Source organism: Caenorhabditis elegans, chromosome X, assembly GCF_000002985.6.
Source record: "Caenorhabditis elegans chromosome X".
Taxonomy (NCBI): Eukaryota; Metazoa; Nematoda; class Chromadorea; order Rhabditida; family Rhabditidae; genus Caenorhabditis; species Caenorhabditis elegans.
Window position 1 is genome coordinate 13,816,777 of NC_003284.9, and position 15,423 is coordinate 13,832,199.

The 15,423-nt window shown below is 33.1% G+C and overlaps 1 protein-coding gene and 4 non-coding genes across 7 annotated transcripts; 4 read left to right on the forward strand and 1 right to left on the reverse strand.

Moving 5' to 3' along the window:
* Window positions 1-723: 723 nt before the first annotated feature.
* twk-23 (Potassium channel domain-containing protein) lies at window positions 724-6,806 on the reverse strand (the record flags this gene model as incomplete). 3 transcript variants are annotated; one of them, NM_001270300.3, is made up of 11 exons in its annotated part: window positions 1,223-1,369; window positions 1,849-1,994; window positions 2,194-2,284; window positions 2,381-2,555; window positions 2,601-2,710; window positions 3,133-3,215; window positions 3,505-3,624; window positions 3,669-3,834; window positions 3,887-3,944; window positions 4,169-4,322; window positions 6,725-6,806. In NM_001270300.3, 11 exons carry the CDS (start codon window positions 6,804-6,806, stop codon window positions 1,223-1,225), a joined length of 1,332 nt encoding a protein of 443 aa, NP_001257229.1. The 3 variants fall into 3 exon arrangements, with proteins under 3 accessions (NP_001257230.1, NP_001257229.1, NP_001257231.1); NM_001270301.4 differs by lacking the exon at window positions 6,725-6,806 and having other exon boundaries at window positions 724-1,369; window positions 4,169-4,308; NM_001270302.3 differs by lacking the exons at window positions 2,194-2,284; window positions 2,381-2,555; window positions 2,601-2,710; ... (4 more) ...; window positions 4,169-4,322; window positions 6,725-6,806 and having other exon boundaries at window positions 1,843-1,947.
* Window positions 1,810-1,959, forward strand: F19D8.8. The gene has a single exon (NR_072466.1). It is a non-coding gene; the product is annotated as an Unclassified non-coding RNA F19D8.8 (non-coding RNA).
* Window positions 6,807-6,856: 50 nt separating the features above from the next.
* Window positions 6,857-7,083, forward strand: F19D8.5. The gene has a single exon (NR_072467.1). It is a non-coding gene; the product is annotated as an Unclassified non-coding RNA F19D8.5 (non-coding RNA).
* Window positions 7,084-7,765: 682 nt separating this feature from the next.
* F19D8.7 lies at window positions 7,766-7,900 on the forward strand. The gene has a single exon (NR_072468.1). It is a non-coding gene; the product is annotated as an Unclassified non-coding RNA F19D8.7 (non-coding RNA).
* Window positions 7,901-9,211: 1,311 nt separating this feature from the next.
* Window positions 9,212-9,420, forward strand: F19D8.6. The gene has a single exon (NR_072469.1). It is a non-coding gene; the product is annotated as an Unclassified non-coding RNA F19D8.6 (non-coding RNA).
* The last annotated feature ends 6,003 nt before the right edge of the window (window positions 9,421-15,423 follow it).

Below are 15,423 nucleotides of genomic sequence, written 5' to 3' on the forward strand. Positions count from 1 at the left end.
TAGACAAGAAGCTAGATCCAAATGCCAAGTAATTTGATTTTATTAAGTTGATTACGATACATTTTAACACGATAGGTAACCAAAAGTCACAGAAATTAGTTAGAAATTGACTTTAAATGTGCAAGATTTTTGTCAAAGTCAGCATTTTTCTTTTCAAAATTTCGAACCGCCATAAAAAATTAAAAAATTTTTTTAAAAATGTTTCAATACAAAATTCGTTAATTGCAGCACATTTTGAGTCTCTACGTTCAAAATAGCCAAAACCGTCAGTCCTCCTTAAAAATTTTTTTGTTGTATTCATTTGAGATAGTTCTTACTGTTTGGACAGAAAAATCCAAAGTAAAATCTAAATCGAAAGTTGGACTGCAATAAATAATATTTTTCGTAATTTTCGTGTTTTTCCACAAATGCAATCACGAATTATAGACTATTTTTATTTCAGATGAAAAAAGTATACTGATTTATAAAACGAACTTTTTTTAAATGGGACTAAATGGAGTTTTAACCAAAAGTGTTAACTTTTCAAAAAAAAATCTTTGTAAACAGATGTCCTAAAACTCGTCTTTTATCATTTTAAAGCCGATTCAAAATGCCTTCCCTACGCCAAGTTTTTCATAATTTTTCAAAATATTGTTTCAGTTTCTTAACATTTCAGTTTCTTAACAAATTTTATAAATTTGAACAAACAAAAAAATTTTTCAGACGTTATCCACGAATCAAAAAAACCTTCATAAAATTAGTGAATAGTACATGAAAACATTGATAGAACGATTGCATGATAAAAATACGAACACATCAGAATATATAAACCAATGGGAATAAGAGATCATTGAACAATATCATGAATAATCATGGAGTCATAGAATTAATATCATATTAATATATCAATATCACAAAGTTGGTGGAAAATTGAAAATGTGCATAGCTCTGCTGTGGTTATTTTATAAGACTTCATCGTGGAAGTTGTAGTGATCTATCACGGAAGTAGTGAATTGTAATTTTTGACAAGGAATTAGGTAATAGAATTGATTTTGCTTTTTAAATGGAATCTGATATGCTTCACATTGAGTAAAAAAACGGGAGATAGTTTTAAAAACACTTATGAAAAATAAATTTAAAAGAACTACTCTAAATTTCAGTGTGTATTGATGATATTCAAGTAAATCCATTTTTCAAAAAAGTTGCTTTCCAAATGCACAGTATAAAATACTATGCATGTTAGTTAGGCATCTATATTAGGAAAGGTTCCATCTGCATCCAGTATGCGTGCTTCCTCTTGTGGTCGCATCCATGAGATTGCTGGAGCACTCATTTGACTTGCTCTTCTTTGTTTCTTCGCAGATAATGGTTTGGAGCAATAAAATGAGCCCTGGAAAAATTCGAAAGTAAAGGAAGTGTCACACGAAATGTTGGATTTGGTGATTTTGGTAGTTAGTGTTGTTACAACAGCTGCACATGTTATAGAAATGCAATTTTTTTTTAATTTTTTAATGTTCATAATTTTTATAATAACTAAGATGTACAAAGTGGGAGTTAGTGTTGAAATAAAATACCAAGCTGTTAGTTTCCAGAAAATACCGATTAAGTTCTATCAAAATATATGGTGACAAGTTGTTGGCAAGTGTAATTAGCCGATGTGAAAATAATGAAAATAATTGACAATTTTTAATTATAAACCTTTTTTGTAAAAAAAAATTCATATCAAACTCAGCTGCAGACAATTCAAAAACGAGGGTTAGGATGAGCGTTCATACGTGTCTAATACAGTTACTTGTCAAGCAATCCATATCATCCAAAGCGTTGGTGAGTTGGTTATAACAGCAAACATGCAAAATAACCTACACATACATCCATCTGATCCAAGTCAATACTTAGATCGATCAATGGGGGATCATGTTCCAAAAAATCGGTGAAATGCCACGGGAAGATTGGCAACGTCGGTGGCATCTTTCCATCCAATGCATCGATAACGGTGCGGTCCCAGTTGATTTGATCGGAAAATTAGGAAGTATATGTATAAAGAAAATAATAAGTAAAAATTATCATTTTTGTTGATTTTCTGCCTATACAAATTAAGAAGATCTTACAGTTATGATAGCTACCAGATGCTTGATATAATGTTAAATTAATGTTAAAGAAACACATTTTTTGCTTTTTACATAAACTTCTAATGTTCCTCGTCATTAAACTCACTTATCAGATTATCAGACATTCCCACTCTTCTGCAAACTGTACTGATAAGGCCACCCATTGACAGTCGTCGACCACCAAGCCAAACAGTGATCTGAAATGTTTTTCTCTTTTTTTTAAATGTTCATCATAACATGCGTATGTAGTTAACAAAGAAAAAGGTTGCTATATAACTTGATCAAAGTCTTACTCCTTTTACATTTGTCACTTGTCTACCAGCATAGTGCACTAATCGAAAAACATCCGCCAATTGTTCAACCAAAGCAGTCGTCAGCCATAGACCAATAGTGATATAAATTAATGTTGGAAGTAAAAAATCCATCCGCCGAGGCACAATATCTCCAAGCCCGATAGTTGTAAGACTCCTCAAATTTGATTGATGAAACTTATATAGAAATGCATTTTCTCACATATATGAAAAATATACACTGTCAAAATATGTTAACTGATTTTCCCACAGCGGGATCACCGCAGATCCAATTGCGATGAAGACCACAAAAAGTCCAGCAACAAGCAAAACCTGAAAACAAATTTTTTAATTCAAAAAAATTTTTTGAACAACAAAAAAGTTTTCAAAAATATCATACTATAGATGAAAGCATCTGTGTCAGAAAAGTGAACTTTCGATGTCAGAAATAAATAAAGTAACACTGTTTATCCCTCATTTATTTTGAAATATTTTTATTTCCCATACATCTCTTGCATCCTCGCATCAAACCTCAAAATCAAACACCCTATTTTAATGCCTCGTGATCTCCATCTCATCCGAGCAAGTAAGATGCAACAAAAAATAGCATGCACCATTTCCCCCTTCCCGATCTGTAATCTGACACTTCTTCTTATCCAATGACACCCTCTCCAAAATGCACATCAGTCACAAACAAAAGTTTTTTTTTTGCATTATTTGAAAAAAAAAACGCACACATCAAGGTAGGGACTTACTTCGGCGATTTCACGGAGAAGATGTTCGTCACTCTGCTTTTTCAACTCTCGTTTTGAAACTTTTTGAACTAGGGCCATAATTGCTGAAAAAAAAAGTTAACAAGTATGACATGTGTAATTGTGAAAATGGAAATCCAGAAAATTTTAATTGTGAGTTTCTGATAATTTTATCGGCTACGCGACATAACATTGAAAGAATTTAAATGATTTGAGTAATACTTTCCTTTTTTGAGACTTAAAGCATCAAAAAAGAGACCAAAAGATCACATTTTATGCGAGTCTTTTCGAAGGCTTTAAAAAAAGTTCAAAGTGCACAAACTTCGTTTGGAGACAGTATGCGAACTATTTTTCTACGCACTCAACATTATATACCTGTCTTTGAAAATCTGCCCAAGTCGGCTATTGTAATAAGAAACAATGGTATTCCAAATGCGCCGTATATCATTAAAAATACTTTGCACTGTTGAGTATGAGGTGTTACATTTCCATATCCTGAAATAAACATTTTCAAAATTCACTTCATAATTTCCTCAAACCTATAGTTGTTAAAATTGTGAAAGAAAACAAAACACTAGAAGGAAACGTCCACCGTTTCGGCACTATTTGAGTGGGCTCATTGAAAATTAGATAATTGTCTAGAGAAATGTGAAGGTTGGAGATGTTCCGTAAAAACATCCGCAGATGTTCGTTTATTTCGGCTACCTGGAAATTTAAAGCATTATTAGTTTTACTGGTTTGCAACGGAAAAGCTTACATTTTCTGTTGTCGCCAGTTTTGCTATCACATCTTTTTTGAGGTTCATTGCATATTCTCTGAAACATTTTGAAAGTGAAACTATCCCCTAGGAAAAGATGTTTAATTTTATGACAGAACTTTGAGGTTGACTTTGATAATTTTCCAATAGTCAAGAAATTTTCACAAAGATACTTTTTTTTGGGTTTCCTCGGAAAAACATAGTTCATATTTCGGAATATATAAATTTAAAAGTGTTTTTTTTTCAAAATTTTTTATTGATATACTCTATTTCACAACTTACCTCTGCTTATCATGAAGTTCTGTTTCATTCTCTCCTTCTAACTGGTGAAATACCCAAGCCCCGGCAAAAACGTAGCATACCACGAAACAGTAGAGCGCCAAGTGTCCAAGCGCAATCCGGAGCACATTTCGAAATTTCATCCAGGCGCACTTGGCTGGAAATTATCATTTTATGTGAATCTGATCAAGATGTGGACTACATACAGACAGTTGCATTTTAATTTTTGTTTGTTTGCAACAATAGGAGAAAAGTATGGATAAAAAATATTTCTGGTGGATCTTAAGCACATTGTAGACATTCGTTGCAGAAATTCCTTTTTTTCAAGTTAAATGAAACCTATATGAGTATCTTTAAGTTTGAAAACTGTAATGGACTATGTATATACAGATTTATTGATTTGTAATTTTCCTAACATGAAAACATTCTCAGCCAAAAATTAATTTTTCTTGTAATTATATTTCAGTAATTATAATTAATTACTTTTCCAGTAATAATTAATATATTCCTGCAGACTAGAACTGGATTTCACCACTTGTATAACGAATTTCGCTTCATTTAACATTATTCACAATTTTTCAACTTTTGAATAGAATTAAATCGTTTTTTTTTAATTCAGAAATATCTACAGTAAACTCAAACCTCTCGATTGTTTTTTCTTGCCCATTTCCTTAGATAAACTATGAATTTGAAAAGTTAGACACGAGGAATATAAAATAGTCAAATAACAATGCGTTGAGCCTTCTTTCCAAAAAGCTCGCTCCAAAAAAATTATGGGCGCTCGGAACGATAATGGGTCAAAATACGGGAATTGAGATCGAAACGGGGCAATTTATGAGTGGTTTCTATAGAAAAATGAGGATTTTAATACCCTTCCTTGTCCCTCTCTGTCGATTTCTCTCCTATTTTTCCAAATTCTCTACGTATTTTGCTTTATTGTTCGAAAAGTCAACACAAACAACTCCTTGTTATGGCATGAACCATGAAAAACAACAAATGAAAGAGTAATACTAGACAACTGATTGAAGTTGAACAAAATATCTGAACGTTAGGCAAACCCCTTGAATTGTTCTATATAAATGATCGTCGGATTTTTCTTCATGACGTAAGAAATGATTCGTTATACAAGAAAATTGTAAAGTACAGTATTGTTCATTCAAAACGTGTATTAGATCATTTTTCTCAACTAGATTTAACAAAAAAAAAGAGTCTCTAAGACACATTAATTTTGAAAAAAAAAAGAGTCCGGCAAAAATCAAACAACAGATTTTTCATTTGCTGAAATAACAAAACAACAATCGCATTCTAGTTGTCAGTTGGCTCGCAACAAAAGTTTATGTAGTGATGTACAAAATAGAAATAAAAAGTTTTGGAAGAAAAGGTGCCTAACTTCTGCGTCAGGCTCTCCGAAAATTGAATCGAACTTTTCCGGAACTGGGAAATAAGTATAAAATATGGTTTTCGGGCATGATGAAGAAAAGCTCCAGTGGCGGGAAAAGAAGAAATAAATGAGCGGAAATAATTTTTTGTTCCACTTCCGGGACCATCAATGCGAAACGAACAGAATCAACAATGTTCAACAATGTTCACATTCTTGAAATTTTAAACTATGGATTACATTCATGTCTGTCAGTCAGCTCGTGATTTCATAAAACCTTGAAAACACAAAAAAGGACCAAACTACTTATTCATAAACAGTGCGAGAAACTTCTACACCTACCCCTAAGGCTTTCATGAATGCCAGGGGGACTGGCATTTTAGGACCTGAAACCTGCCTCCAACCTGCCCTCCTCACGTCGACCTCTAGCTTCATTTCAAAAATAATCAAGACTTAGTGCGAAAGGTGGTTATTTTGCCGCGGCCTACATTTTCCGGTAGCTGCGTGCACCATACAAGCAGCGCGGTTCGCGGGGCAAGGCAGGCGGAAGTATTTTCTGGCGCTTACACGGAAGCCCTACCCAACACCTCAGTGTTCTGACCTAATCTGAGAATGTATTTAAAAATGATAATGTGAATCAATTCAAAACGCATAGCACCAAAACCATTACGCCATGAACTTTGAAAATCGAACATGTTCCGAAAATGTTGGAAGAAAAAAAATTTGAATACAATATATCACGTAACTGGTTAAACTAGTTAGACATACATACTATTATAGTTAGAACAAGGAAAATAAACTCAAGACAATACTGTCTATAGAGAATACAGTCAATCACATTTCAATAGCGGTACATTTCCAAGTTGATACAATTATTTTTTAAATATCATTTGTGCATTTTTAAAAATTAATGTGATTATACTGGAAAATGTTCTGGAAAATACAGTGCTCAGAAAACCCTGTAATTGTTGGAATCAATTTTGAAGACATTATAGTTAGAATTGCAAAAAGTTAGATTTGTCGCACGAAATGTATGATTAGGAGAGACTGATATTTTTGATAAGTTTGGGGATAACCAAAAAAAACAAAGTTATAAAAAATGTTTTATCAACTTTTTGGAACGGATTATTGTAAGGAATAGACTTTTTGAAATATTTTTTTCTTGTTGAACAAAAACTTACAATTTGACACTGTACTTGTTCTAGTAATAGTAGAATTTGCAACAGATGTTTTGTGGGGAATTTTTCTGCGCAAACTGAACATCTTGAACCGAACAAAAACTGCAACTTTATGTTACTACTTCTCGGTTCGCAAGACAAAAAGCCAAATGAAAAAGAGGAAAAGGAGTGGAAGGTTCTTCAACTGCCGGCAAAAAGTCAAAGTTAACATAATCTCATATGAAAAATGGCACGACACGTTATGTCGTCCTTTTGTTTCAAACACCCAATTGAAGCCTATGCTGAAGGGCACCAGTTCTTGTCAAAAAGGCGAGAAGTTTGCTGAGGTTTAGAGACGAGAAAAGCTTTCTCATTAATTTTTTCTTTGTGCCAATAGTTCGAAAGTGCGAATGTTCTGTGAAACGGGACAAAGTTCGAAATTTAGGTAGGGACAAAATTCATAAAGTTCATTTTCTATAAACTTTCAAAGTGAAAAAGTTTAATAATTTTGATATTTAAATTGTGAATATATCACTTTTTTAACTTGCTGATGTGTAAGCAATTTTTGATTTAAACAACAAAGTGATTTTACTGAAAATAAAAATCAAAATGTCCTTTTTTGGAAGAACTTAAATTATTTTTAATTTTCAAACGTTTTGAGTCCAATCAGTTGCTCTGATCTTTTGATCAATTGCAACGCTTAAGATAAATAACATTTTGAAACACATTTCCATTCTCTTCCTCTTTACCATTAAAAACCTAAAAAAAAAAGAGATTTTGTCTTTAACAGTTTTGATTTACTATTTTTAAAAATAAAAACGTTCCATTCACTGAAGAAGTAACAAAAATTCACAGTTTCTCTACTGAACATCACTTCAATTCAAAACACAAAACTTTACATAACTTGGTATATAAGTTCAGCCAACCTGAGAAAATCGGTGTATTATATATATTATCCATGAAAACGTTATTTCCGGAGTCACTCTCTAGCTTTACATCTGTCGGCAAAGCGCGAAAAAAAACCCGGTCTTCCGTTTACTGAAAAATGAAAAATGTGCCGAATCATACCACGATGCTTCTTGCAATGGACGACGGTAGAAGTCGGCTTTCCGCCTGGCTGCTCTAAGGTCGCTGCTTTTGGGACCTCTTGAGCGCCCAAATCCAGGTGAGTATAAAAGTTAGGTCGGAATCGCATCTTCTCGTGCGAATAGATAGAGTCGCGACAAAAAGTGGAATGACACAAAAAATATTGAAACGTTCACACGATATAATGTAAATTGATCTACCCCCTGACCACTCAAGAATATTCGCTTGCGCATCCATGAAGGAGGACTAGAATGCGAAAGGAAATGGGAAGGAGGTGTCAAGACTTTTCAGTGTGCATGATATACTGGTTTCATGAGACACTGTGAATGAAAAGAATCGGCTTGCAAAAACTGTTGTTTGCATGCACTTTTGCACGGAATTCAATTTTTTCTTCACTTATAAAAATTTGCTCAAAAGTGCTCTAAATATAAAACCACAGTAATAGAATATACAACCTTGTTGTATAAATTAAAATAATTTGATAATGAATTTATGTATTTTTTTACGTTCAGAACAATTTTCGTTAACCGAATTCGCTATTTAGATTAAACGTTACTTATATAATAGTCGAATGTAATTTTTGAGTACGGCTACTACAAAAGTACCAAACAAAGCTATCAAGAACATCATTATTTTAAATTCAAGTATTTAAAATAAAACATATGTCAGGTCGTGTAGTAAAAACAATAAATTATGATTTAAAAAATAATGTTTTGAAATTCCCTTTAGAAACCAAGTTTTATGATTTTTCAAAGATTTACATAAAAAACTTGTCAGATTTCCTTAATTTACTAACAAGTCAAAAAATAAATTTTCTCAGATGAAGTTCAGAAATTATAATTGTAATTGAGCATACTACAAAAAAGCTACAACAAAGGTAATCAAGTGAAATCACTTTGAATAAGTATAAGTACTTGTGCATACACATGTAGGAATTTTGTAGTTATTACTGTGCATGGATATAAGTTAATATAATACATTCATTTTAATCACTTTTACAGGTACAAAAATAATAATAAAAATACCAAAAAAAAACGTTCTTGAAATATTACTACGCAAGTTTTTTCAATGCATAAAGCTCACGAGCCGCTATTAGACATAGCAATGCATTAAACGTTTCAAATTATTTACTGAAATGCACCGAGCAATGAGCAAAAAACCGCTCTCTTGAAACTTAACAAGGAAGACTTCTATCTTCTGACTCAACCACCATCATCACTACCAATAAAACCCATTTCAGTGTAATTAGGGAAAGCTGGTCCCCAATTTGAAAAAAAAGAAGAAGCAACCAAAAACTTGAAACCTTACACTTTTAAAACTTGCAATTTTAAATAGAGAAAGTTGTTAAATTTCTAAAGACTTTCCGGCCTACCTCAATAGAAAACAAATATATTTCAATTGCTAATTGAAAATATATCGAAATTTGTTGAAATTTTCCAAACGAGCAAACGACCGAAAATTTAACTACGAAAAGTGAGAGAAACTGAGATTTTTGAGACTTTAGCGGCTCTTAAAAATTTGCGAAGCGTGATAATTGGAGCATGTTATGCTCTCAAAAATCCTGGAAGTTGCCGGCAAACATAAAAACCCTTCTTTTCGTTTTCAAAATATGCTGAGAGAATATGGAACACCATTGAGTGAGAAAAAAAAACTCTTATTGTTCTCTGGCAGAATAGTCGAAAGTTCATCGCGTGCACAGAATATGAAAGACAAGTCTCAAAAAATAGTTGCCTCATCTCATCTGAAACATTAAAAATAACAACACGACAAAAAAAGTTTCGGTTTCCCGACAAGACCCATAAAATAGAAAAGCGGTCATTTGAAATTGGAGCATAAAACTCATTTCGCACCCCGAAAAGTACGCCATATCCCGAATTTTTCTAGCTATGTGTTTTTTTAATCACAATCGGAAATTTGGTTGTTTTCATAAAGAAAAAGATAGTGGGAAGTGATGACTAGAATTGGGTTTCCGCAAAAAAAAACCACTTTTAGAGATTACGTATTGAAACTTCGCATCAGAAATCAAGTATGCAAAATCAGCATAAAAAAACAAACTTAATATCAAGAAAATTATGATTTTTATCACCATTGTAAGTTTAATCTATATGTGGATTTTCATCTTAGTATTTCACTTTCTCGGTAAATCGGCGCCACTTCTCCACCAACTTTAGCCACTTCTAAACTGCCATTTACAGAAGTTGGTTAAAGGTGGTCAAAGTTGGTTAATTTGGACAGTGTTTTCACGCTCTGAACAGCTGGAAAAAGTTGGTGAGAGTTGGTAAAAGTTGACCAAAGTTGGTGAAAGTTGGCGAAAATCTGCGAAAATTGGTTGAAAAGTGGCTACGAGTAACGAGTAGTTTTTTAGTTCAAGTTACGCCGAAAAATATTTAACCTATTAGGGGGAACAAAATTGATAAGTAGATAAACATCCTATTTAATGCAGTATAATTAGGTTTTTAAAATATTTTTAAAATATAAATTTAATCAATTGGTTTTTTAAAAGTTTAGGAAAGATCATTGTGAAGTGATTGGAACTCATGATCAGACTCTGGCTAAAAACGATTGGATCGGAACTCCATTTGGTGTCAAAATTTAACCGTAGCTTTAAGCAATTATTGCGAGATTTTTGGAAAACATTTTTAGATGGGACAAGACGCGCAGTGAACGGAAATATTTGGAAATGAACAGTTTTAACACTTTCAGGTATCTAAATTGCCGGAATTGTCATTGGAAAAGAACAATTACCGCGGACCTCTGATTCAAATCCTGTTAGAAAGGACGTATTTTTCAGTAGGACGTCCTGTCCCAACCTGAACCAGAACCAGCTTTTTAAGATTAACCTGAAACCTTGAAAATTTTTCCACAAATTCTAGTAACTTTTTTACAATGTTGAAGACACAATTATAGTGTTGTTTTGTTCAAGCCAAAATCGTATGACGTCACTCTATGTTTTATAACCTATCTTGAAGTCGTACAGACCAACCAAAAATTATTCTTGCCTGCTACACAAATGAACTTACTATCATCTGAATCCTTTTCGACAAGCGATGTGGTCATAGGCAAATCCTGAAAAACCATCCCGCCACGACGTTCAATAAAAGAACGTTCCAACGCAAATCGAGGTAGCCAATCCAGCTTGAAATTTGTATGTCGTGATAGAATCAGTATAAAAAAAAGAATAACGAAACAAATCCACACTTCCTTACATACTCCTAGGTCTTAGTCCAGACAAAACTACACGCCTTTAATTGGATTGTACTCACTTGAAAAAAAACCGATGGGTGGACAAGAAACAGAGAAAGAAAGAGCTGATAGAAATGGTGGCCCAGGGCGTTGAGTGAATCAAAAAAGGGAAAAAGTTTGGGCTCTCGCTTCTCTTCATCAACGTGGCTCTTCTTGTGATGGCACTGTCTCGCGGGAGCTTCAATTAACTAATTCCAGAGGAGACGCGGCCTTCTTCTTATTTCTTCGTTGCTTTCTTCTTAAAACATTGTGGACTTAAACTCAAGCCCAAAGATCTGAATGTATTCTCCGTAGAATTAAGTATATGGTTCATGTGATAATCTGGAATAAAAGTGGAATTCGGATATTCCGGACAGCTGCAGAAGAATGTAAGAATTCAAAGAAAAATGTGGGAAACTACTGACACCAGAAAGAATACTGAAAAATAACTTTTTTAAAGTCTAGTGCTGCAAGTTTTCAAAAAGTTGACAACAACAGTAAAACAGATATGGCACTATATTGTCAGTAGATTTTTAAAAATAAGATCGTTCCTAAAAATTAATTAAAGTAATGTTCCAAATGAGCAATGAAGAAAACAACCAACAATAAAAACCTGCCCCAGTCCAAAAAATAACTTTCGATTAGGATTAACAAACACGCATCGTTTTTTTTTTGCGAATTTCACCAATTTTCTCACACATTCATAGACAAGGCGAAGAAAAATCTGGAGTTCAATTCTGAGGTATACTGTGCTTACTAGAGAAACCCGTTAACATGTGGTTGAAAAAACCGTTTAACATTATGTGGGACATAGGACTTTGACGGTATGTCTGAGCCTTGTAAAAGCTCAGACATACCGTCAAAGTTCTATATCCCACTCGGTGTAGATTGAAATAAATGTAAAATTGAAAAGCAGTTGTGTTTAGTATTGTAAAGGAAGAAAATCAGTAAATTCCCATTTTTGGAAAAATTATACAACAGTAAAATTTATGTCATAAGACTCCCCTCTACAAAAGCTAGAGTACTGTTCTAGAGTATACTATGTTAATCGGTTACATATCAGAATTTACAAAACTCGTAATTTTTATTTCAGAGTACTTGCGTCGAATTTTTAAAGAGCCACTGAACAATTTTGTTTTTGGATTTTTTTTTACTATTTTATTCTTATAAAATTAACTTCACATCAAAACTTTTCCAACATTTTTGCTCCTTCTCAAAACTATTTGGTTTTTGTTTTCAAATTTCGCAAAACCAACGCAGAAAAGCGAAAGAATAACAAATTAACTACATGCATTTCTGAAAACGTTCTCGATCCTTGCACTCAGCTGACCGCAATGAAAAATGGAATGTTACTCGATGTTTTTCAATGTTTTTTTCTCTTAAGGTTACTTTTTCAGGACCATTTATTTTTTGAAACTAATTGGAAATCTCCGAATATATGTGGCACGCTATTTTATTTCATCAGGCAAATATATTTTAATCAAGACTGTAGAATTAAGAAAAAAATCAGTTGTAAAATAATCACAGGATTATTTTAAAAATTATCTTGACAACGGTTCAACCCTAAATTGCTGAGCTTACGATTTTCCGTTTTTTAAAACCAGTGTTCAAAATTTCAAAATTTCAATGTAAAAATCAAAATGCTTTGTTCAAAGATTTGCCATATCAAGGCAAGTCAAAAAAAAATTCAACATTCCAAAAAAGTACATGAGACTGTTCGCCAGCTGTCAACACAAAGCATTTCCACGCAACGGTAGCTCATTTCTTGTCTATGAGCAAATGAATGTATCTGCTGAATTTGAAAACTTTCCATGTTGGCGTTTTTTTCAAATTAATGTTCCAGATTTGAAGAAAAGTAGCATAAGCATACCTTAATAAGGTCAACTCAAATAATCTTGGAAAAAGAGTTTTAAAAGTAGGTCAACATTTGTTTAAAAACATTTTCAAGATTTCAAAAATTTCATAGGGAACTGTGATAAACTTCATATTTTGCCAATCTTGGCAAACGGTACATTTGCGTGGTAGACCAAAAATTCAATGAAGTATAGTTTTAGTATTTCTATATACATTTTTTCTCTATGGTTCCAAAACTGAATTTTTTTGTTTGTATTGAAATTTCTTGTTATATTTCAAATATTATGATCTATGATAATCCAATTTGCACTTTGAAAGTACAATTAGTTATGATGAAAATCTCTTGAAATCTCTTGTAAAAATAACATTTAGGTATAGGAAAGTGTCATGCTGCCCATCCAAATACGTTTTGTTTCGAAATTGTTTTATTCCGTTATATTTGAGAGAGAAGAAAAAAGTGAGCGAGTAATTTGTAAATTAGTACTCTTGATGCCAAAAGAAATTGATATGCAAAAGAACTTTTTCAGTGAACCCATCGTTTTTTGTTTTACTTTTCTGCTTCTGACATGCACTTCGACGTCCATTTTGAGCAAAATGTCTAGCTAGAAAATGTTTATATGAGTGTATCACTTTCTAATATGTAGTTAGAATTCAAAACAAAACTCTAAATTTTAAGCCTTTGAAAGTGATCACGTTGCGCGAGTAATTAAAACGTTCCTTATCAACACCAATATATCACCTCCCCTTCTTCGTTTCTTTCTTGTCTTGCCGGTAATAAGATGAGATTGAAGTTTAACACATTTTGGTCTCTTTTTCGAAGTATCACGCTTACACGAGTCTAGCCACTCGCAATATTTGTGACTTTGTAAGTACTCAGTCCTTGGAATGGTTAATGAGGGTGCAACTACATTTTTTTTCGTGTTATAGATAATTCAGAAAAACTATATTTTGATTTTGAATATTACGATGAGTACTAGAGAAATGAATTTTTTTTAAATAATTTTCATTAGCATGTTTTTTTAGTTAATGAAGAATTTAAAAGCTTGACCTACTGGACAGTGTAAATTTACATTGATACCGAAAGTTTTTTAGTGTAGAGCAGCGTCAGTGCTAAAATTGTCGCAAACTATTTATATGTATAATGTTGTATATTGTATATGTGTATGTATGTAAAATGTATGTAAAATGTAAAATGAAAAATGTATAACGATTTTGTTCACGATTTTTGCCTTTTCTCCGTGTTTTTCCGGAAAATGGCGGGGTCTTAATTTTGGGCTTTCTGCGTACACGCCACGTAGTTTTATTATTTTGAGTGTAAAAAACTTTTTTTTTCTAAACTTCTCACTATGATACTCAATAATTTTAGCTAAATCTAAACGCTATTATCCCAATTCCCTACTGGCACTACTCCATTTTTAAATCAGTTTCATACCAATCCAATATTGAGTTTCTTATTTTCCCGCTGCCCCAGACATAAGAGAGACATAAGAGCATTTGGCAGTCGGTGTTCACTTCTAACCCCCCCCCCCCTCTCGAAATATTTGACCTTCTTCCCGAAAGGCGGACTTTCTTTGGGGACAAATTTCTGCCACCGCATATATTGTTGCGAAATTTGCCGTTTTCTAAGCATACCCTCAATTCCTGCCATGTTGCACTTTCTATTTTTGATAGCAATCTATGTTTTAATTCAAAATTTTAACACGAAACTTCCTCGTTTTCCTTTATTTTTACATGTGAAAATGACAGACAAAAGAATAGAGTCTGTGGGAAACGTGTCATTATTATATTTTATATGTTTCTCAGTTCTCCATTAATTCTTTTTTAATTTCCGTCGTCCTTGTGTAAAAAAAATATAGTTAATATTTTTTATTCTAATACTGAGTGGAAAATGTCGTTGTCTTTCCTTTCTCTGTGGGCGGATTTATATGGATACATGGTGCTCGTTTCGGTTTATGAGAGGAGGTTCGCTATTACTTTTCGTAGATTTGCGTGACTATCCACACATTCGTAATTTAAATTTAAAATAGTATAGTAAAGCCCAGTCTTTTTCATTTTTGTATTTTTTCTTGATTTGACTCGACGTCACACTCCCGTAGAATTGGAGACTATCAAAATAAACAAAATTCCCGCGTTTAAAGCTTTTTCATGGGGTGTGTGGTCGCTAGAAGAAAGTTTCATGGAAAAAGTTTCATTGGAAAAAATCATTTTCCGAGAATATTTATTTGGACTAAGAAAATTAAATTTTTTCCAAGTATTAGGTTGGACCGGAAGTCTTTATAACTGGGTTTGCTTCTCCACCGCTCGCCGCAGTTGCACTTTGGTATTCCCTCCTCGCTAGTGAATAACAACCAGATTAGGAACTTCATTGTAAGCAACACCTCATTCCCTTCCCTCTGGTCTGAAGTTAGTTAACCAACGATGTATGTCCCTAGTGCGATCCACATCCGATATGGTTTGATGTACCTCTTTCTCTCTCATAACACGATGAAGGATTCGGAAAGTCTCCTCAAGAATGTTTATGATTCACATGTCCACTACAATTATATCATACGCAATTGGTT